The 23,473-nt window shown below is 43.9% G+C and overlaps 1 protein-coding gene across 1 annotated transcript in view; it reads left to right on the plus strand.

The window, feature by feature from the left end:
- LOC137372271 (disco-interacting protein 2 homolog A-like) overlaps positions 1-23,473 on the plus strand; it is a 299,051-nt gene that overhangs the window by 149,212 nt on the left and 126,366 nt on the right. Inside the window, exons 4-5 of the mRNA XM_068036004.1 lie at positions 979-1,098; positions 6,984-7,193. Coding sequence (XP_067892105.1) covers positions 979-1,098; positions 6,984-7,193 — 330 coding nt within the window. The remainder of the gene's footprint in view (positions 1-978; positions 1,099-6,983; positions 7,194-23,473) is intronic.

Genomic DNA, 23,473 nt, shown 5'->3' on the forward strand with positions numbered 1-23,473 from the left:
CCCCCCCCTCCAGCCTTACAGCGCTCTTGCCCCCCCCTCCAGCCTTACAGCGCTCTTGCCCCCCCCTCCAGCCTTACAGCGCTCTTGCCCCCCCCTCCAGCCTTACAGCGCTCTTGCCCCCCCCTCCAGCCTTACAGCGCTCTTGCCCCCCCCTCCAGCCTTACAGCGCTCTTGCCCCCCCCTCCAGCCTTACAGCGCTCTTGCCCCCCCCTCCAGCCTTACAGCGCTCTTGCCCCCCCCTCCAGCCTTACAGCGCTCTTGCCCCCCCTCCAGCCTTACAGCGCTCTTGCCCCCCCCTCCAGCCTTACAGCGCTCTTGCCCCCCCCTCCAGCCTGACAGCGCTCTTGCCCCCCCCTCCAGCCTGACAGCGCTCTTGCCCCCCCCTCCAGCCTGACAGCGCTCTTGCCCCCCCCTCCAGCCTGACAGCGCTCTTGCCCCCCCCTCCAGCCTGACAGCGCTCTTGCCCCCCCCTCCAGCCTGACAGCGCTCTTGCCCCCCCCTCCAGCCTGACAGCGCTCTTGCCCCCCCCTCCAGCCTTACAGCGCTCTTGCCCCCCCCCTCCAGCCTGACAGCGCTCTTGCCCCCCCCCCCTCCAGCCTGACAGCGCTCTTGCCCCCCCCCCCTCCAGCCTGACAGCGCTCTTGCCCCCCCCCCCTCCAGCCTGACAGCGCTCTTGCCCCCCCCCCCTCCAGCCTGACAGTGCTCTGGCCCCCCCCCTCCTTCTCCAGCGCTCTTGCCCCCCCAACCCCAACCCCAACCCCCACTCTCCATTTCGTCTTTGGTAACTCTCACAGTGGTGTGGTTGAAATTTAAATCTCAGTGCATAGGCAATAAATTTACATCTCACTGTTCCATGGCACCTGGTATTGGTGCCGGCAATTTGCTACACAAGCCTGCCTTCAGGATGCTCGTTTAAGTTGCAGTGGTTGTCTATTGCATTTTTGTTTATACTGTTTGCTGATCTTCCTGCCTCCACAGATTTGCACACAGAAGCAGTTCAAGCAGCTCTGGCCAAATACAAAGAGAGAAAAATGCCGATGCCTTCGAAGAGGCGCTCTGTGCTTGTACATTCATCACTAGATGCATACACTCCTCCAGGTACACCGATCTTCTTATAGCAAACCTATTCACTCGAATCTACATGCTAATTCTACTTTTGCTTCTATTTGTCGAGCTACAAACTTAACATGGTTTTATGCTTTGGCCGAGACACAGCAAAGAGACCTCTGCTGGAGATAACAGACTTCAACTAGTGATATTTTATTGTTTTAAAGAATTCCTCCTTCTCTCCCTCCCCCCCCACAAAACAATGTGGTTGCAACCAGCAATGGGCAGTGAAGGCAGTTTATGTTGGAATCCAGCCAAAACTAATGTTGCAGAAAGGATTCACTGTTTAAAGGTGGGGGAATTTCAGAAAGAGATTAGCATGATTAATTAAATAAATTTAGACTGGAACTGATAAATGGGGATGCAAGACATGAAGGTTATTGGGTATTATTAAATTCTTGTGCATTTCACATCGGACATTGGCATAGTGAGTTACATTGGCAATGTCCTGTCCGCTGTCTTACCTAGGTAATGTGTAGTCTGTGAAGATCTGCACAAGAACAAAAATCTTCTAAAATGGCATGACTAAATCAAATGAATTATTCCCTTGGGAACAGAAAATTAGACTCTGTATTTTTTCCTTGTTCCTTGCTTCCCCAAGCAGTGCATCACTGTAAGCAAGAGAACAGATTGGTCTGCTATCAGTGATGCTTGTGAACTGCCTATTTAATGCTACATCTGATTCTATGGAGTGTGCTTGTCATCTGTGTCTGCGAAAGAGTGTGGTTACCTTGAAGGAACAAGAAAAGACTTTTGGAAAATAATTTGAGAACTAATTTGGAAACCAGATTTTAACCTCATTCTGCTGAACTTCTTGTATAGAAACCTAGGAATGGGAGTGGGCCATTCAGTTGGTCGAGTCTGTTCCATTCAGTTAGATCCTGGCTGATCTGTATCTCAACTCCATTTACCCACCTTTGTTTCATATCCATTTATGCCCTTACGTCACAAAAATTGGTCATTCTCAGTCTTTAAAATTCCAATTGGCCTGGAATCACTGCTTTTTGTGGTAGCGTGTTCTAGATTTTCATTATCCTTAGTGTGAAAAAATGCTTCCTGATTTCACTCCCAGCTCTCCTTTTAAGATTATTCCCCTTGTTCTGGATTGAATTGAATCCCTTAATCATTTTAAACACCTTGATTGGATCGTCCCTCAATTTTCTAAACTCAAGGGGATACAAGGCAGGTTTTTGTACCTTGTTCCTGTAATTGAACCTTTTTAAGCCTTGGTATCATTCTGGTGAATCTGAACTTTTCCCTTTATCAAGGCCAATACATATTTCTTGTGGTGTGATGCCCAACACTGAATGCAGTACTGCAGATGAGGTCTAACCAAGGCTCTATAACCAAAGCATCGTGTCCTCACTCTGATACTCCAACTCCCTTCAGATAAAGGACATCACTGTGTTTGTCCATTTAATCACTTCATGTACACTGTGCACTAGCTTTTAGTGATTTGTGCATTGATACATAAACCCCTTTGCTCCTCTACAACTGAGTGTCTCACCATTACAAAAATATTCCATTTGGTCTTTCTTGGATCCAAAGTGGATGACATCATATTATTGACTTGAGCCCTCTTTGTCAGATATAGCAGAGCCAGTTGCAGATTCAAGAGCCCTACTGTGTGCTTTAGCCGATCATCAGAAGAATGCCATTTACCACAACTATGGTTCTGTTTCCACACCAATCATTATATAAAAAAAATGTTTAGCAGAAGTGCTGGAATCTGAAAAGACCCTTTTTAAAAATGTAATTGCTCTGAGCAATTATTTGTCCTTGTACATCATAGGACATTAAGAATTCGTCACATAATGTGGGATAGAAGTCATGTGTTAGCTATGTATGGATGGCAGGCCTGTAGGACATACATGGACCATTTGAATTTTTAGGACCATTTCGCAGCATTCATTGGTCATTTTCTTTAGCTGTAACTCAAAAATTAAAGACTTATTGAATTCATTATGGTACAGTTGAATGAGATTACCAATTTTATGCCAAATATATCCAGACTGGCCAAGAGAGTGTGGGAAAATGGCGCACTGACACGGAACACAAAAGTCCGAGTCTATCAGGCCTGTGTCCTCAGTACCTTGCTCTCTGGCAGTGAGGCCTGGACAACTTATGCCAGCCAAGAGCGACGTCTCAATTCATTCCATCTTCGCTGCCTCCGGAGAATACTTGGCATCAGGTGGCAGGACCGTATCTCCAACACAGAAGTCCTCGAGGCGGCCAACATCCCCAGCTTGTACACACTACTGAGTCAGCGGCACTTGAGATGACTTGGCCATGTGAGCCGCATGGAAGATGGCAGGATCCCCAAAGACACATTGTACAGCGAGCTCGCCACTGGTATCAGACCCATCGGCCGTCCACGTCTCCGCTTTAAAGACGTCTGCAAATGCAACATGAAATCCTGTGACATTGATCACAAGTCGTGGGAGTCAGTTGCCAGCGTTCGCCAGAGCTGGCGGGCAGCCATAAAGACAGGGCTAAAATGTGGCGAGTCGAAGAGACTTAGTAGTTGGCAGGAAAAAAGACAGAGGCGCAAGCGGAGAGCCAACTGTGCAACAGCCCCGACAAACAAATTTTTCTGCAGCACCTGTGGAAGAGCCTGTCACTCTAGAATTGGCCTTTATAGCCACTCCAGGCGTTGCTTCACAAACCACTGACCACCTCCAGGCGCATATCCATTGTCTCTCGAGGTAAGGAGGCCCAAAAGAAATTAAGAATGCATATGTCCCATGTCCATATACAGCAAGACCTGGACAACATCTAGGCTTGGGCTGATGAGTGGCAAGTAACTTTTAAGCCACACAAGTGCCTGGCAATGACTATCTCAAACAAGAAAGAATCTAACTGCTTCCCCTTGACATTCAACGGCACTACCATCGCTGAATCCCCCTCTGTCAACATCGCTGCGGGTCACCATTGACCAGAAACTGAACTGAACCAGCCACATAGAGGCTGTGGCTACAAGAGCAGGTCAGAGGCTGGGAATTCTGTGTCGAGTAATTCACCTCCTGTCTCTCCAGTGACTTTCCACCATCTACAAGATACAAGTCAGGAATGTGATGGAATATGCTCCATTGGCCTGGATGAGTGCCGCTCCGACAACCCTCAAGAAGCTCGACATCATCCAGGACAAAGCAGCCTGCTTGATTGGCCCCCCCATCCACCACCTTCAACATTCACTCCCTTCACCACCGACGCACAGTGGCAGCAGTGTGTACCATCTACAAGATGCATTGCAGCTTTCACCAAGGCTCCTTCGACAGCACCTTCCAAACCTGCGATCTCTACCACCTAGAATGACAAGGGTAGCAGATGCATGGGAATACCACCACCTGCAAGTTCCTCTCCAAGCCCCACACCATCCTGACTTGGAACTATATCTCCGTTCCTTCACTGTTGCAGAGTCAAAATCCTGGAACTCCTTTCCTAACAGCAATGTTGGTGTACCTACACTCCAAGGACTGCAGTGGTTCAAGAAGGCAGCTCACCACTATCTTCTCAAGGGCAATTAGGGATGGGAAATAAATGCAGGCCTAGCCAGCGACGGTCACATCCCATGACTGAATAAAAAAAAAAGCATGAACAATTTTGTGCAATGGGCCTATGCTGAAACTGAGTGAACCAATTTCATGTGTGCAAAGGGCAAAGACTTCATTTGCAGCAGTCTGCTGTTTTTGAAACCACGTCCCAGTGGTATAGGAACAAAATTGGTACTATGCTTGTCTTTTTTGTTAAAAGTTAGGAAATCTGAATTGTTCTTCTATCTCCAAAGTTAATAGCAGCATTTACACAGTATAGATGCATTTAGTAGACACGTGATTTCAATAACGTGACTATATGAGAGAAATTACGTGATCATGTATATTTTTATTAAAGTTAAGACTAACCTAATGGTGGGATATGGATATCAAATGCCTCAAGGAATGAAATAGTAGTTGGTAGATGCAGTTTGATTTGCAAGGTTAAATTGCAGCATTTTATGTAATTCATTTGATCTTTGAAATATTTAACTCTTGATCATTTTATCTACAATGAGTATTTGCAGGAACTTTTTTCTGTCATTTGTTCAGTCAGTTAACCACCTAATATGCTAGACGCATGTTTGTCACCCATAGTGCAAGCATGTAAAGTATGTCACAGATGAGAGAAAGAGACTGTTGACAGACAGCTAGATATCGAGTCCAGAACCAAGCTTAAATATTACCTAATGGTGGTGAATGTTGAATATTGGGTGGGTGTTTAAGTAACTAAGAATTTTTGGGATTGACTGGAAGTCTGGGAACTGTGGGAAGAACAGTCTCTTTTCCTTCCTGCTGTGCAACCTCACTGTCTTAAGTTTCATTCTATAACCAGTACTGAAACAAACATACAGAGCAGCAACACACAACTAGAATGCTAAGTGTATTTGAGACGAAAAACATAATTTGCAGACAGAAAGAATATGTATACACATTGCGCCTGTTTCAGCTCAACAAAATAAGGGACAGCCATTTGCTGGTTCATTCATCAGGGCAATGCTTTGACCAATCCGAGTCAAACAAAGTTTGGCGGTTCATGATCAGTCACCATAAGCTGGTGCATTCTCTATGGCGATGCTTCTACCAATCAGAGTTCACTTGCCATCCAATCAGCGCTCTTCTCGTCTAGTATAAATTTGTTGCTTCCCTTACATTGGTATTCTTGCAAATTGTCCTGATGAGTTCAAGACAAAAAGCTTCAACAAAATGTCTCTTTTCAGCAATACTCAAGTTCTGTGCTACCAAACTGCTATTTCATTAAAAAAAAATTAAACCTGTCAACGGTTTGTTTCAGGGTCTGATGTTTTATGGAAATTAAATCACATATGACAGGCATAACTCATTGCTGATGAGATAGATGGGTGGCACTGCTTGGTTTATTTTCCAAAAACCACTGATCCTCCGTATATGGACATATATTGATAAAAAATGCCATGTTAGAAAATAAGGGAGAAATGAAATTGTGATTTTTTTTTGCAGTAACACCAAGTTAATATTGTTGCTGCACCATTCTCTGGGTGTAATTAAGTAATTGTTTTTGCATTTTGAATTGAACGGTGAAGGATTTCAGTCTTGCAGATATAATAAGGAATTATGTGTAGTGTTTGTGCCATGCAGTGGTTCTGTGATAATCATTGTAGATCTGTGTAATGCTAAATCAACAAAGTTGTATTGGTAGGAGTGCACAAAATTATTTTATGCAGATGAGAAAATAGTGCAGTTAAATATTGGTGCAAGTTATATACGGAAACATGACATCTTTCTATTGTGTGAAATTAGTGAAGAATTACACTGACAAGTAAGAGTTTGACAAAAAAAAATCTGTTAAGGAAACTGGGGGAGTGAAACGTTGAATGCAACAACAAATAGAAGAAATAAGACTATTCAATCTCAAGTTTACTTGTCCCTGATTCAAATACTTCCAATATCTAAACACGTTTTAGGATTTAGGTGAAACCATCTTAGTGAAATAATTTTCATTTCTCACAGAAGAAACATAATGGAGAACTGGAGGCACTAAGCAGTGCGGAGTTGCATTCCTCGTGAAATATTACAAATTATCTATACATCCTTGAAATTTGTACTCAAATTAATATTTACATCTCGCATCTAGTGTTTTTACTTTGCTTGTGTAATGTGTAATATAAAGAGTTCATGATGATCTATGGGCTAAAATGGTGTTCTGGTTGGGAATTATCCAGCCAGGCTATTTGTGGGATACAAGTTGTGTCCTGCATTTCCTCTGTGTGCTGCATGTATCAAATGCGCCCCGTGAGACTGTGTTACTGAGTTTCATAGAGTAGAGACTACACTGTCCTAACATTAGTATTATATTGAATGCAGACACATCTTCGGCGTCGGAAGATGAGGGCTCACTCCGTCGCCAGGGCCGGATCGAGTCCACTCCAAACCAGGGCCATTTGAATGTAGAGCACTGGCTTAACAAGGTTATCCAGAGCTCCTCCACCTCATCCTCTGCATCGTCCACCTCATCACATGTAGGAGGGAAACCTACTGCTTCACTAGCTGACCTCATGGCGCATACCCATTTAGGTCAGTAAACCTTTATTTAATTTTACTTCCTCTACAGCATTGAGAAACAAACCTTAATGTAGGGTGACTATTGTCTAAATTAATTTTGTTAGCAGCAACTGTATAGTGCAGAGTCAGGTAGAAAAGGTATATTAAGTAAAAGGGCAGGGTTATTGATCTGTTATATACCTCAAATGGATAATGCCTAGTACAGTCTAAAGTTGCTCCTGCTAAATGGTCCATTGCAGGGGCAGCATATTTTAAAAGAAATAGAAAGCACTTGAATTACGATGCACTTTTCACGACTTCAGGAACCACCCCCCCACCCCCCCCAGCACCTTGCAGCCAATGCATTGCTTTTAAATATGCACACTGCAACCATTTTGTGCACAGCAAGATCTTGCAAACCACCATGAGATAGATGACCAACTAATCTGTTTTTGTGATGGTGTTTGAGGAGTAATTGTTGGCCAGGAGAACTCCACTGCCTGTGGTTTGTGCCAGGGGATCTTTTACATCCATCCGAGAGGGCAGACAGGTCCTCATTTTAACATGTCATCTGAAAGATTTTTGAAATGCTTCTCATTCCTTCATCCCATGTTGATGCTCAATGTCATTACGTGCTTGCATCACATTTCCTTTTTTATATTTGCAGTTCGTGCATTTTTTGTGCTGTATCAAAAGATTGTATGATATTGATGACTTATAGATTTGTCCAAGGATAATACTTCAGACTGCTTCATGACAATGTTGTTAGTGGACTGGTATATGGGAATAATACAATTTTGTTTAAATAATATGTTTATCGATATTTTCATACCCCATTTAAAACAGAAGTGTACTTGTAATAACTAGCATGATCCAAAAAAAACACTTGGACCTTCCTTTAGTAGTTACTATGGCTTGCTATCATTACTATTGTAATGTTTTATTCCTGAGTTGAAACAATGACCTAAGGCAGTTTGTATTTTACTCCATTTTTATTGTCAGTTAATCAGACATTGCGAGAAAATCTCTCTTGACTCCTCTTGCTTTTTTTCCCCAGTATTTTTATTGTTATTCCAACCCTCCAGCTTTATAAATGTTCTGGATTTTAACATGTTCTTTGCATGGACTTGATGAGCCGAATGGCCTCCTTCTGTACCATAAATGACTCTATGACTAACAGAACGCAGCATTTTTTATTCAGTGTTTCAATTTTGTGTCTGTATGTAAATGTTTGGTGTGCCTGTGTATTCAGAAAAGCACAACGACAATATAGCCAGATTACATGTCATTGATGTTGTTCCAGTAAGTTGGAGCACACTATATTCATGTATGTGAATATCCGGTATCTGGTCCTGATGAATTTATTCTGTGGCTGTCGACTGTATTTGAGCATCAGTATTTGAATACCATGTCAAATCAGAGGGTGGCTACTCGGTAACGAGGGCTATCAGCTGACCACCTCGCCCATGACTCCGGTGTACAGCCCAACCACATGTGGGCAGCATCCATTATTAACATCCATGCTGCCACATGAAATGTCATTGACCATTGGGGTGCTTAAGCAACACTTGCGCTGCCTAGACCACTCTGGAGGAACCCGACAGTACTTGTTAGTGTGTGTGTCACGATTTGTCATAGTCTGCTGAATCCTGTAAACTTCTTTAGCATGGGAGCACAGCCTTTGCGACCAGGTAACAACAGCGAGCAGTAGAACAGGAAGGGAAAGAACAACGAACACATGACTTTTCCGGCTGGGCTGTCCGTGGTGAGCTCATCTGACGGCGGTACCAATAAGTGCAAACCCAATTCCCCATTCAAAAACAGTCCTGCACCGTAGCATCTTACTGGTATTGATCATCACAAAGTTCTCTTGGCCAACATGCTGAAGTAAAAGCCACCACAAAACTAACATTCCATTCCAACTTTATCAAACAAGCCATCCAATATTCCATGAAAAGTCAACTACTTGCCCTTGTGCATTCCCTTGGTGCCTGTATTCTGTGTGCCTTTGTCTGGTCGAGTGCTCCTTCACAGTGCTGCCCCAGTAGCTCCAGCATGACTGGTGCAAGGTGCTGACTGTCAGTGCAGGAGACTGCAGATAGCCTTGCAGGACAACTTTGAGTAGCTCAGACCGAAGAAATCCCTCTGTGGACTGTAGCGTCTTGACATGGGTAGCAGCAGTGTGGGCTGGCTGGTTGACAGGCAATAGCAAGAGCACTGGCAGACTGATAGTGGTGGGAGGACAAATGCTGTCGTCCTGAGGATAGCAGGTTCGTGCTCCACTAGGTCACTGCCGTTACCAGCCCCTCTCCCGGCATGGTGCCTGGTAATCTGTTGGGGGACAGATTGAGAGACCCCGGAAGCCCTTTGAGCACTGCTATCCGCAGCCACGATGGCAGCAATCTGCGCTGCATGGCAACAAGCTGAGCTTGCGTAACTTCAGTCTGAGCTTCCACTGTGGCACTCAGACGTTAAGTGACTTCTACCTATGCTGCAATAAAAGCTGAGGCACGGGAATCGGAGAGAGATTGTGGGATGAGGGAGAAGTGAGATGTGAGAAGGAGGGTTAGTTATGAGCATACCGTCATATTCGATCCTTTCAGCCCTGCAGCTGGCCACGGCCTCAGTCTTGGCATCTCCAGTGATGGTGAGCACTGTCTTCGGCATCAGGGAAGGAGATACAGCTGTGCCTGTTCCCCATGGATTAGCTACTGCTGCCTTTGGTTGTCTGCCACCTTGTCCTGCAAAAGAGCTGGGAGTGTGTCATTGAGTGTGAGCCAATCTGGGGCATTATTTGCAAGGTGTGACGTGGGTGTTAGGCTTGCAGCAGTGCTAAGTGTATGAGGGTGAGGTGCAGCAGTGAATGTTAGTCATGTGTTGTGATTAGAGATTTTTGTTGGGGGTGTGGTGCATTGAGCAGTTTGAGAGACTTGTGGTGCAGTTGGTGAAATGTAGCATTTGATGATGCATTCCTAACCTTGAGCACTCGTGAGAGGTCATTGAACCTCTTTCAGTACTGCATCCAGGTCGTCGGCTACACTGCTGGCATTGGTCTGCACAGCTATCTGCTCCCTTTTGCTTTTTGAGAGTTTGTCTAGAGTAGGGTTGTCCAACATGCAGCCCACGGGTCAGGATCGGCTCGCCAAACTTTTCCATCTGGACTGCGGATGTAAACTGTTCCCGGGGCATTCCTCATCCTCACCATGATTAGAGATGAGAAATTTACCTTTGTCAGTCTGGCTTTTAAACTATTGCATTGTCAGTTTCACAGCTACTGACTCTCACACAGTTGCAGAGAGTGGAATGCTCTTTTAAAGGTCTTTTAAAGTCAGTTCTTTTATTAAAATAAAAAATTGTTGTCAGTTTCACAGGTGACAGCGGTTGACACCGGGAACAGCCGTTTCCGAATAGACTCCGGGTTTTCCGGCTAGTTCTGACACTTTTTTAACAAAAGCCGGTTGGAAAACCCAGAGTCTGTTCGGAAAAGGCTGTTCCCGATGTCAACAGCTGTCACCTGTGAAACTGGCAACGATCTTCTTGAACTGACTTTTAAAAGCACTTTAAATGAACGTTCCAAACTCAGAGAGAGAGACGGAGAGAGAGGGTGGAGAGACGGAGAGTCAGTCATTTACTTACGGCACAGAAGGAGGCCATTCTGGCTCTCCATTGAGCTATGCAGTCAGTCCCACTTCCTGGCTCAATCCCCATAGCCTTGCAAGTCCATTTCTCTCAATTGGCCATCCAACTTCCTCTTGAAGTCATTGATCGTCTCCACTTCCACCACCCTTGTGGGCAGCGAGTTCCAGGTCATTACCACCCACTGCATAAAAAAAGTGCTTCCTCATATTCCGTCTGCATCTTTTGCACAAAACTTTCAATCTGTGTCCCCTAGTCTTAGAGGGGAGGGGAGAGGGAAGAAAGAATGAGACAGACACAAACAGAGCACTGGGAGAGGGGGAAAGAGAGATCAAGGTATCTTCTGAAAGGAGGACATCTAACCAGAATACTTTGCATCGCTACGTCATTGTGTAGGTGGAGATTGACTACTTATTAAAGCAAAAGCAGTGCCAGATATGTCACTAAATCAGTTTTCAATATAGTGATGAGAAAGTAAGTCAATAAATTAGTCTTCTCATTTAAAGCTTCTTCACAAGCATTCATATTTGTTGTTTTTATTAGTGATAAATTTTTAATGCCTTCATCTTTCAAAATTTGCTCACCGGCCCCCGGATCCGAGCAAAACTCTCAATGCAGCCCTCTACCCGAAAAGGTTGGACAAACCTGGTCTAGAGGACCTCCTGGCCCCCTGTGAATAGAGGACTACCATCCTACACCAAGTCCTCCAATGCTGTAGTGGTGAACTTTGGAGCCTGCTTTCTGCCATATTGTACCATTCACATGTCTTTTTCAGGTCAAAGTCACTTGTGCAATGAATTCCAACATTTGTTCCAGCCAAACGGCACTTCCCGTTTTGAGAGCTGCACTGTGCTGTCATAACACAATTCTCGTGCAAGCCACTCACAATTTTGCACCCACTACTCGGGCATTCAGCAATTCAGCAGCATGCTTAGCGTTGGCTGGTTGCTGCAATCAATGTCATAAGCAGGCAGCACTGCGTTTGCATACTGCCTGCATTGGAATGAAGAGGTTCCTGTTTTCCTCCCCATACCTGTTCACAGTACTCCAAGTGTGATATAACCATGGTTTTATACAGGTTTAACATAACTTCTCTGCTTTTCAATTTTATGCCTCTAGAAATGAACCTCTTTGCCTTTTTTGCTTTTTGTGGCCTTATTAACCTATGTTGCTTCTTTCAGTGATTTGTATATCTGTCGTCCCAGATCCCTCTTTTCCTCTATTCTTTTTAGGCACTTATTTTCCAAGGATTTTGTGGCCTCTTTATTCTTCGTGCCAATATGTGCTACATGACACTTTTTGCCAATTACACGGCCATTCTGCAAGTTTATTAATGTCTTCCTGTATTTTGTCGCAGTCCTCCTCTGTATTAACCAAATTCCCCAATTTGGTGTCATCTGCAAATTTTAAACTGTACTACTGATTCCTGAGCCCAAATTGTGTATGTAAATTGTGAGCAGCACCAATTCTTGTGGGACACCACTTCACAATGTTTGCCAATCTGAATAATCATCTATAACCTCTACTCTCTTTTGTAGCGAGCTTGCTATCATTTCTGCTACTTGACCCCAACTCTACATGTTTTGACCTGAGTTATGAGTCTAATATGTGATATTTTTTCGAAGACGTTTTGGAGATTCCATTATATTACGTCAATTACATTACCTTATCTGCGCTTTCTGTTACTTTCTTCAAAGGCTTCCAATAAGATTGGTCAAGCATGATCTTCCCTTTTGGAATCCATGCCGACTGCTCTATATTTTATTTTAAGTTGGTACATATTTCTCTCTCACATCTTTGATGTGGGTTTGGCTGGGGTGTTAAGCAGCAGCAGAAAGGCATGTGAAGAGAATGATACTTCAGATCCTTTCCCTGATAGTTTGTTCCTACATCTCAGATCACATGTAGGAAATGCTGCTCTGCCCTTCCCCTTTCCACCACACACAATCTCATCATCCCTCGCCGCCCCCCCCCCCCCACCACCCAACTACACTTTGCCACCACCACCATATGTATGCATGCTTGCTTGTCCCTTCACCATTGCTTCTCTTCCCCTTGTAAACCAGACCCTTCCCACCACTATGTCGCTCTGAATTTTGCACTACCCTGTTGCTTCCATCTCCTACTATTCTTCCACACTCTTATCCTCTGTATTTCCCCCTGCCCTTTGCCTTTCCATCCCTTCACACTAATTATCCCCTACTGGCCTGGCATTAAATAAATAAACTGTACATTGTGGAATAGAGACTAGAGCTAGTATTGCCAATGGGAGACAGTAGCTTGGCAGTGAGACTGGGTGTGTGGTTGGTCAGCTGTGACAACAGGGAAGGTGAACTGATGGCCAAAAGCCTGAGTGGAATGGTAGACTATGGGGTATGGGGCAACTAAGCATCTGATGGTGTAGTGGTGAGGACAGCTTGCATCAATATTCAGAATATTACAGAATAATTTTTGGAATTGCAGATGTATCATATGGGGCTTCACATAGTCCACCGGCTTTCATTTCTTGAGGAAGAGAAAGTCAAGGAGGTTGGTCAGGCAGGGTCTTCTTGCTCTGAGTCTATATTTACTATTGCTGGGATAATGTTTACTGCTGATTAATTTCTTTATTCGCAATGAAAATAAGGCCAATGGTTCTGGAGCTGTTTATGGATGCATTTAAGAGAAGGTTGTGTCTGACTAACTTGATTCACATTTTTGAGGATGAAACGAGGAAGATTGATGAGGGTAGTGCAGTTGATGTGGTCCACTTGGATTTTAGCAAGGCTTTTAACAAGGTCCAATGTGGCAGACTGGTTTTAAAAAAAAAAAACAAAAGCCCATGGATCCAGGGGAATGTAGCAAGCTGGATACAAAATTGGCTCAGTGGCAGGAAACAAAGGGTAATTGTTGGGTGCTTTTGTGACTCGCAGCATGTTTCCAGTGGGGTTCCTTGGGGCTCAGTACTAGGTCTCCTGCTTTTCGTGTATATATTAACAATTTGGATGTAAATATAGGGGAAATAAACAAGAAGTTTGCAGATGACACAAAAATTGGCTGCAGAGTGATGGTGAGGAGAATAGCTGTAGACTGCAGGACGATATCAATGGACTCGTCAAGTGGGCAGAGAAGTGTCAGATGATGCATTTGGAGAGGTCAAACAAGGCAGAGGAATGCACAATAAATAGGAGGATACTGAGAGATGTAGAGGAAGTGAGGAACCTTGGAGTGTGTGTCCACAGATCCCTGAAGATAGCAGGACAAGTCGATAAGGTGGTTAAGAAGGCATACAGAATTCTTTCCCTTATTAGCCAAGGTGTAGAATATTTATTTTATTCGTTCGTTCATGGGACGTGGACATCGCTGGCTAGGCAAGCATTTATTGCCCATCCCTAATTGCCCTTTAGAAAGTGGGGATGAGCTGCCTTCTTGAACAGCTGCAGTCTTTTGGGTGTAGGTACACACACAGTGCTGATCCGAAGAGGGTTCCAGGATTTTGACCCAGCGACAATGAAAGAATGGCGATATAGTTCCAAGTCATGATGATGTGTGGCATGGAGGGGAACTTGTAGGTGGTGGTGTTCCCATGCATCGACTGCCCTTGCCCTTCTAGGCGGTAGAGGTTGCGGGTTTGGACGTTGTTGTCGGAGGAGCCTTGGTGAGTTGCTGCAGTGTAACTTGTAGATGGTACACATGGCTGCCACTGTGCGTTTATGGTAAAGGGAGTAAATGTTGAAGGTGATGGATAGGGTGCCAATCAAGCAGGCTGTTTTGTCCTGGATGGTGTTGAACATCTTGAGTGTTGTCGGAGCTGCACCCATTCAGGCAAGTGGAGAGTATTCCATCACACTCCTGACTTGTGCCTTGTAGATGGTGGACAGGCATTGGGGAGTCAGGAGGTTAGTTATTCATCGCAGAATTTCCAGCCTCTGAACTGCTCTTGTAGCCACAGCATTTATGTGGCTGGTCCAATTCAGTTTCTGGTCAATGGTAACCCCCAGGATGTTGGTGAGGGATTCAGCAATCATAATGCCATCGAACATCAAGGGAAGATAGTTAGATTCTCTCTTGTTGGAGATGGTCATTGCCTGGCACTTGTGTGGTGCGAACGTTACTTGCTACTTATCAGCCCAAGCCTGGATGTTGTTCAGGTGTTGCTGCATATGGATATGGGCTGCTCAGTATCTGATGAGTCCCGAATGGTGCTGAACATTGTGCAATCATCAGTGAACATCCCCACTTGTGACTTTATGATAGAAGGAAGGTCAATGATGAAGCAATGATGGTTGGCACTAGGAAACTATCCTGAGGAGGTAAGAGTAGGTAGGTTATGCTGTAACTGTATAAAACATTCGGCCACAACTTGAGTACTGTCTGCAATTCTGGTCTCCTCACTAGAGAGGGTACAGAGGAGATATGAGGATTTTGCCAGGACTGGAAAATTACAGCTATGAGGAAAGATTGGATAGGCTGGGGTTGTTTTCCTCAGAACAGAGGAGGCTGAGCGGAGATTTGTTGGAGATGTACAAAATTGTGAGGGGCCTGGATAGAGTGGCTGGGAAGGGCCTATTTACCTTAGCAGAAGGGTCAGTGAATACAGGGCATAGATTTAAAGTGATGGGATCAGAGGGGAGATGAGGAAAAACTTTTTCACCCAGAGGGTGGTGGGGGTCTGGAACTCACTGCCTGAATGGCTGGTAGAGGTAGAAAACCTCATTTCATTTAAAAGGTGTCTGGGCGTGCACCTGAAGTGCCGTAACCTGCAGGGTTATGGACCAAATGCTGGAAAGTGGGATTGGGTTGGGTGGCTCCTCCTCTTCAGCCGTCGCAGACATGATGGGCCAAGTGGCTTCTTTCTGTGCTGTAAACCTTCTATGATTCTATGTTTATTTTGTCCCTTTTTTTTGATCTGGGCATCATATTAGCATGTTTCCAAGTCTCTAGTACCTCCCTAATATCACTTCTAATCACCATCAGTGCCTCACAATCTTCACTTTTGTGTCTCAATATTGTGGAATAAGTAACATCTGATGATTAATTTGTTTTATTACCTTTTAGGGTGTTTAGAAATTCTAACTCATTTATGTTAAAGTCAGCAATTCTACTTAAGTTGTCACTAAAGAGAGCATGTTGTTTGTACCCTCCCTTGTGAATACTTGGAGGAAGTTATCATTCGGAATCTAAGTCTTAAGTTAATTCTCTATTTCAGCCCCGTTTGTATTTTTTTAATAATGAACTAGAAATTTCAGCAGTGGCAATCATTGGACTTGTGCCACTGCCCATTCCACTTTGGAGTGTTTTTTTTTTTCCCTCCAAGTTTCCTGGTGTCCTTTTGTTATTTTTCTTCCAATTTCCTTTTAGCAGTCACATGTAGTAGTCTGACATCATGCAATAACTTTTGCGTGCAAGTTTTTCTTCTATCCATTTGGATTTAGACATCTAGTACTGATCCTAAATTTATATGTACTGTTAGTACTGTTATTTTCTAATGGTGAGGTGTAAGTTGACATTTTCAAGTTTGGAGTTTTTTGAAAGTATAACTTCAGTAATGATGCAGGCAGAGAAACATTTAGTTACTTGGAAACATGATATGAGACTCAGTGAATTTGTATAAATCGGGAAACCTTACTATAAATTGTTTGAATTTCTACTTAAGGTGAATTCCCAAACAAATCTCAGAGTTTACAACTCATATTGGCAATAGTGTTTCTGCAACAGTTTAGGTGGTTTCCACTAACCATGAGCTTTGATCCTGTACTAACAACCTTATGCAGAGGATTGTGTGCTTTCCCTTTTCAATTTTAATGCAACCTGAGATCATAACTTACAATAAATCCTGCTGCAGGATTCCTAGCCCAGAATAACAGAACAAATTGGTGCCGCATGACACACAGTTGGAAATAATAGAACAGATTCAGATTAGATCTCAAGTAGGTCAGCACAGCACAGATTTTTTTCACACCAATTAACCCAGAATAATGCAGAAATAATCCAAATTGTGTGATTACAGCCTGTTATGGGGGTTGATATTGGTTACCAGAAAATATAGTAGAGTTCTCTTTGGTTCGTTGCCAGATGTTTGGGTATACTGGTGAACTTTTGGTGAGGTCACCATTTGCAGAAATAATTCTAGCGTTGTGTGTACAGGTGCACGATGCGAAAGCTTTCAAGACCCTCGTGCATTGAAATTAGTAAAATAGTTAGATTTGCTTCTGTGGTGTGGCATGTGGGGTCGAATTTCCCCTTGTCTCTGCTAGTTAAGTCAATAGAAACCGGGCAGTGTAGGTTGAACCAGCGGAAAAGGTCAGGGAAATTTAAACCTAAGTGCGTTATGGCCAAAACCACTTGTGCTCGTGTTTTCCACGATCTTAGCTGCTTGTTCAGGTGGCCTGAATCAGGCTCCACCCACTAAACTGGCCCCATCCCCAGCTCAATTGCAAGATTGTGCTGGTTTGGGAAGGCTCTTCGAATTAGATCCTTTTTCTAAGGTGCGCAGGCACTTGTAGGCACGTTTTATTAGACTTTTTCCGTATCAAAAATAGATAATTTACCAAGAAACTGACTCGATTACACAAATGAAACTATTAAGTGCTTCAGTATAGTTTTCTTAGTCTTTTTCAGTGATAAATCAGCTTGCTCACAGTTAGCCACTCCTACTAATATTTAATTTTGGTGAAGAAAACCTTTTCAGCTGTATTAATAAAAGTGTACCTGGTTACCAGGCGACGTCTCAATTCATTCCATCTTCGCTGCCTTCGGAGAATACTTGGCATCAGGTGGCAGGACTATATCTCCAACACAGAAGTCCTTGAAGCGGCCAACACCCCCAGCTTATACACACTACTGAGTCAGCGGCGCTTGAGATGGCTTGGTCATGTGAGCCGCATGGAAGATGGCAGGATCCCCAAAGACACATTGTACAGCGAGCTCGCCACTGGTATCAGACCCACCGGCCGTCCATGTCTCCGCTATAAAGACGTCTGCAAACGCGACATGAAATCGTGTGACATTGATCACAAGTCGTGGGAGTCAGTTGCCAGCATTCGCCAGAGCTGGCGGGCAGCCATAAAGACAGGGCTAAATTGTGGCGAGTCGAAGAGACTTAGTAGTTGGCAGGAAAAAAGACAGAGGCGCAAGGGGAGAGCCAACTGTGCAACAGCCCCGACAAACAAATTTCTCTGCAGCACCTGTGGAAGAGCCTGTCACTCCAGAATTGGCCTTTATAGCCACTCCAGGCGCTGCTTCACAAACCACTGACCACCTCCAGACGCGTATCCATTGTCTCTCGAGATAAGGAGGCCCAAAAGAAAAGAAAAAGAAGAAACCTGGTTACCACGGTTAAATACATAAAAAATACTTAATGGGAAGAAGAAAAGAAACACTTGGGTTCTAATATGGTGTCTTATTTTTTGTTAGTGATTATGCAAATGAATTTAAGTGGAAAACTGAAGCCTAACCTATCCATTGTTTTGGGTGCAATTTTCCAATTACGCCCAAAGCAAAATCTGTATCCCCCTATTGTTTATAGAGAAGGATTGAAAATTTCAATGCAAGGAAACAGGGCAGTGGTATGAGGAAGGCAAAGGGAAGAGAAAACATTTAGAAATAAAACTGTTAATTACAACAATCCTAGTAATCTTGAACATTCCCTTGGAGGTTTTCATAATGAGATAAATGTGGATTTCTTGTATGTGTTAGGGGTGAGAAAACAAATAGAACTTTCAAGTGCTAAAGGCAGAGTGGAAATTTATTTGGATTGTCTACACATCCCTTTGTGGTTTAGAGCTTGCTGACTGAAATGCAGTCAGTGTGAAAAGCTTTAAATAGCACTTTCCTCTCTGTCTTTAAAAGATAACACTGTAGTACACATGGAGCACGAGAACTATTGTAGAAATATCAGTTACAAACATGACTGTAACATGGGCATTGTGTAGCTATTTTCCATAACTAAACACCTTTCAGTCTTCTGAAGTATGCACATATGTAAGAAGTTCCTTAGTAGATTGTCTTTTCTGAGTTATATGTGTTGTGTGGCACTACCACAGTGCTAAATGGGATATATTTCGAACAGATCAAGCAACACAAAACTGGGCATCCATGAAGCATTGTGGGCCATCAGCAGCAGCAGAATTGTACTCAAACACCATCTGTAAGCTCATGGCCGGCATATCCCCCACTCTACCATTACCATAAAGTCGGGGGATCAACCCTGCTTCAATTAAGAGTGCAGGAAGGCATGCCAGGAGCAGCACCAGGCATACCTAAAAATAAATTGTCAACCTGGTGAAGTTACAACCCAGGACTGTTTGCGTGCCATACCTCGTTAGCAGCATACAATAGACAGCTAAGCGATTCCACAACCAACGGATCAGATCTAAGCTCTGCAGTCCTGCCACATCTAGTCGTGAATGGTGGTGGACAATTAAACAACTAACAGGAGGAGGTGGCTCCACAAAAATCACCATCCTCAATGATGGGGGAGCCCAGCACATCAGTGCGAAAGATAAGGCTGAAGCATTTGCAACAATCTTGAGCCAGAAGTGCCGAGCGGATGATCCATCTCGGCCTCCTTCTGAGGTCCCCAGCATCACAGCCAATTCAATTCACTCCACGTGATATGAAGGAATGGCTGAAGGCACGGGATACTGCAAAGGCTACAGCCCTGACAACATTCCGGTAATAGTACTGAAGACTTGTGCTCCAGGACTTGCCGCACCCCTAGCCATGCTGTTCCAGTACTGCCTCAACACTGGCATCTACCCGGCAATGTGGAAAATTGCCCAGTTATGTCCTTGGCACAAAAAGCAGGACAAATCCAACCAGGCCAATTACCTCCCATCAGTCTACTGTTACGACCATGTGAGCAAGGTGGCTGGAGATCCCTTTTAGCCTTCACCTGGTTTTAATGTATCAGGGTTTATGTTTTTAAACGCGCTGTGTTTTGCGCTCCCCTTGGTGAATCCTTGTTCACCACTTTCCAGTTTTGAGGCGAAGAAATGAGCACAAACAGGCTTTCTTAGGTTTAAGGAAAAGTGAAATTTATTAAACCTTAAACTTAAACTCGAATATGGTTAATTCCTAAGGATATACGATGCGCCCACACAATATACGCGTGCAAATAGGGACAGAAGAGAGCAGAACAAAAATAGAAAGGTTTGAGGCAATATCAGAAGAGTTTCTTGTTTACTGTGCTTCTAGCTCACTGCAGTCCTTTTGTAAGTAATCTTGCTTTTCGTTGGGGCCCAGTATTCTTCTTAAACCTTGTTCACTGAAGGAGACTTTTCTCTCTCGGGGTTCATGGGTCTTCAATGGGTCTTCAGTTCCGTGAGAAAGAGATGAGAGCAGACAGGAGAGAGGTGTTCCCAGTCCAGGAGTAAAGAGCTTTGAGTTTTAAAACACTCTGTGGCAAGTTCAGATTCAAACAACCAGTTAGTCATGTGACTAAACTGGTCTGACTCGGTCTTCAGTGTATTGGCGAAACAGGGACTGGGTCCTTTGTTCCAATACTGTCTGTTAGTATGCAGAAAAGGTCTTTCTGGCGAGGGGCCTGACAATTCCTTGTGATAGGCCCTCTTTTCTTTCCAGCAACATTTTTAAGTTTTTAATGTTCATGTGGCAAAGTCATGTGTGCCTCATTCTTGACCGGTGGGGGCCTGTATTACACCTCCACACCCAGAGGAATGAAATGCGATTTGAAAAAAAAAGGCGCCTTTCATTAAAAGGTTTGAGAGAAATATACGATACGGAAAGAAAAACCATGCATTTCTCATTCATTTCCATTCATTAATTCATCAATCTTAAAGCTTAATAAAAATTGTCTTTTCTGGGTGCCAGTGCTGCTTTAATTTCCCTTTTTTTTTCAGGAGAGTTAGTAGTGGGTGGGTCTATCCTGAACATTCTGAGTCATGCAAAGACTTTTGACTTCAGGGGATGGGGGTTCCCTTTTCCTCTGACTGTGGGGAAGGATTCTTTGTTAATCTCCTCTTTATTCTCTGGGACGCTCCGAACTGCAGGTATTTGTGCAGGCTTGACTACTCTCCTGTGACACTTTGATGAGGTGAGGCATCACCCTCACAGTGTCTGTGCCCCCTAGAGGTTTCTCTTTGTCTCTGCAGGTTCCTATAAATACTGTTAGCAACTCTGGAGGGGTGCTTCGAGAGTCGATATTTACAAAGCAGGATGTGGGGTCTAGCTTTTCACATTTTTCGGGGTTGGTTGACTGGACAGTTGGGGTTTCCATCCGGGATTCCTCCTGGACTGACATTAACCTTCCCTCTGCGTCACTTTTTCCCCTACGCTACTCTCGATAATCAGCAAAGTGATGGAAAGGGTTATCGACAGTGCTATCAAGTGTCAATTGCTTTGCAATAACCTGCTCAGTGACGCTCAGTTTGGGTTCCGCCAGGGCCACTCAGCTCCTGACCTCATTACAGCCTTGGTTCCAACATGGACAAAAGAATTGAACTCGAGGTGAGGTGAGACCGACTGTCATTGACATCAAGGTAGCATTTGACTGAGTATGGCATCAAGGAGCCCTAGCAAAACTGGAGTCCATGAAAATCGAGGGAGAACTCTCCGCTGATTGGATTTGTACCTCGCGCAAAAGTAGATTGTTGTGGTTGTTGGAGGTCAATCATCTGAGCTCCAGGACATCACTGCAGGAGTTCCTCAGGGTAGTGTCCTAGACCCAATCATCTTCAGCTGCTTTATCAATGACCTTCTTTCAATCATAAGGTCAGAAATGGGGATGTTCGCTGATGATTGCACAATGTTCAGCACCATTTGCGACTCCTCAGATGTTGAAGCAGTCCGTGCCCGCATGCAGCAAGACCTAGACAATATTTAGGCTTGGGTTGAAAAGCGGCAAGTAACATTCCTGCCACAGAAGTGCCAGGCAATGACTATCACAAACAAGAGAGAATCTAACATCTCCCCATGACATTCAATGGCATTGCGATCGCTGAATCTCCCACTACCAACATCTTGGGGGTTAGCATTGACCAGAAACTGAACTGGAGTAGCCATATAAATACCATGGCTACAGGAGCATGTCAGAGGCTGGGAATTCTGTGTCGAATAACTCACTTCCACACACATTCTCTCCCTCCACCACTGACGCACAGTGGTAGCAGTGTGTACCATCTACAAGTTGCACTGACAGCACCTTCCAAACATGTGACCTCTACCACCTAGAAGGACAAGGGCAGCAGTTGCATGGGACCACCACCACCTTCAAGTTCCCATCCAAGCCGCACACTATCCTGACTTGGAACCATGTTGCTGTTCCTTCACCTGTCACTGGGTCAAAATCCTGGAACTCCCTTCCTATCAGCACTGTGGGTGTACCTCCCCCTCATGGACTGGAGCAGTTCAAAAAGGCAGCTCACCACCACCACACCTTCTCGAGGGCAATTAGGGATGGGCGTTAAATGCTGGCCTAGCCAGTGACGCTCACATCCCATGAACGAATAAAAACGCAAGTTTCCAGGTTTAAAACTGGTGTCTTTTCTGAAAAGAAATTTACTTGAGGTGTAGTGGACATTGTTGAAAGTTAAGAGGGGGAATTGAATGAGGTGATGTTGTGTCTCCTGTTCCATTAGTACTCTGATGAAGTATAAGCAAAATGCATCATAAGATGTTGAATCTGGATTCCTTCTCCAGGACTCAGCATCAGTGTAATAGAAAAATTAATCATTTGTATGATGCTGTGCCTGCATTCAAACTTTTAAGTATTCTGTCTATCTCCATGAGAAGGAGACAGGGAATTGTTCTGGTTTAAAACAACTTAACATTAGATGAACTTTGGTGGGAAAAATAATGGAATCCCGAATAAAACAGAAAGCAGAAACATCTGGAGTCCAAAAATATGATAACTAATAGTCAGCATGGATTTCAAAAGAGGAAAGCCTTGCTTGACTCGTTGAATTTTTTGAAGGCCTAACAGGGTAGACAAGGGTAATGTAGCAGATGTAATTTATCTAGATTTTCAAAAGGCCTTCAGTAAGGTGTCACATAATAGACTAATGAATAAGCTCAGAATATCTGTAGTGAGGGGACTGTTTGCAGAACGGATAGCTAGCTGGTTACAAGACAGAAAGCAGAGAGTTGTTGTCAAGGGTAGCTATTCAGAGTGGTAGAAGGTAATAAGTGGGGGCCTACAAGGATCAGTGCTTGGGCCATTTAATAATATAAAATATGTACGCTTCACACTTTGGAATCAAAAACACAATTTATAACATTACAACTGACACCAAATTGGGAGGGATAGTCAACACTTAGAAGACCTTAACAAACTTGCAGAACAGGCATATAATTGGCAATTGAATTTCAACATAGGCAAGTGTGAGGTAGTTAATTTTGGTGAGAAAAATAAGGAAGTTGCATATTACTTGGAAAAATACAAATCTACATAGGGTGGAGAAACAAAGGGATCTGGGAGTACAGATACACATCACTAAAAGTAATGATGTAGGTTAAAAATGCCAGTTTCTTTAAAAAAAAAAGCAAACCAGTTTTAGTGGGATAGAATTGAAAAGAGAAGTTAGGTTATCCTTACATTGAACCTTGGTTAGACTACACGTGGATTGCTGTGTATAGTTCTGGTTACCATTTTATAAAATTGATACGGAGGCACTGGAGAGGATGCAAAAAAGATTTACAAGGATGATACCAGAAATGGGATGTTATACTTATCAGAA

This window comes from Heterodontus francisci, chromosome 7, assembly GCF_036365525.1.
Source record: "Heterodontus francisci isolate sHetFra1 chromosome 7, sHetFra1.hap1, whole genome shotgun sequence".
Classification (NCBI taxonomy): domain Eukaryota; kingdom Metazoa; phylum Chordata; class Chondrichthyes; order Heterodontiformes; family Heterodontidae; genus Heterodontus; species Heterodontus francisci.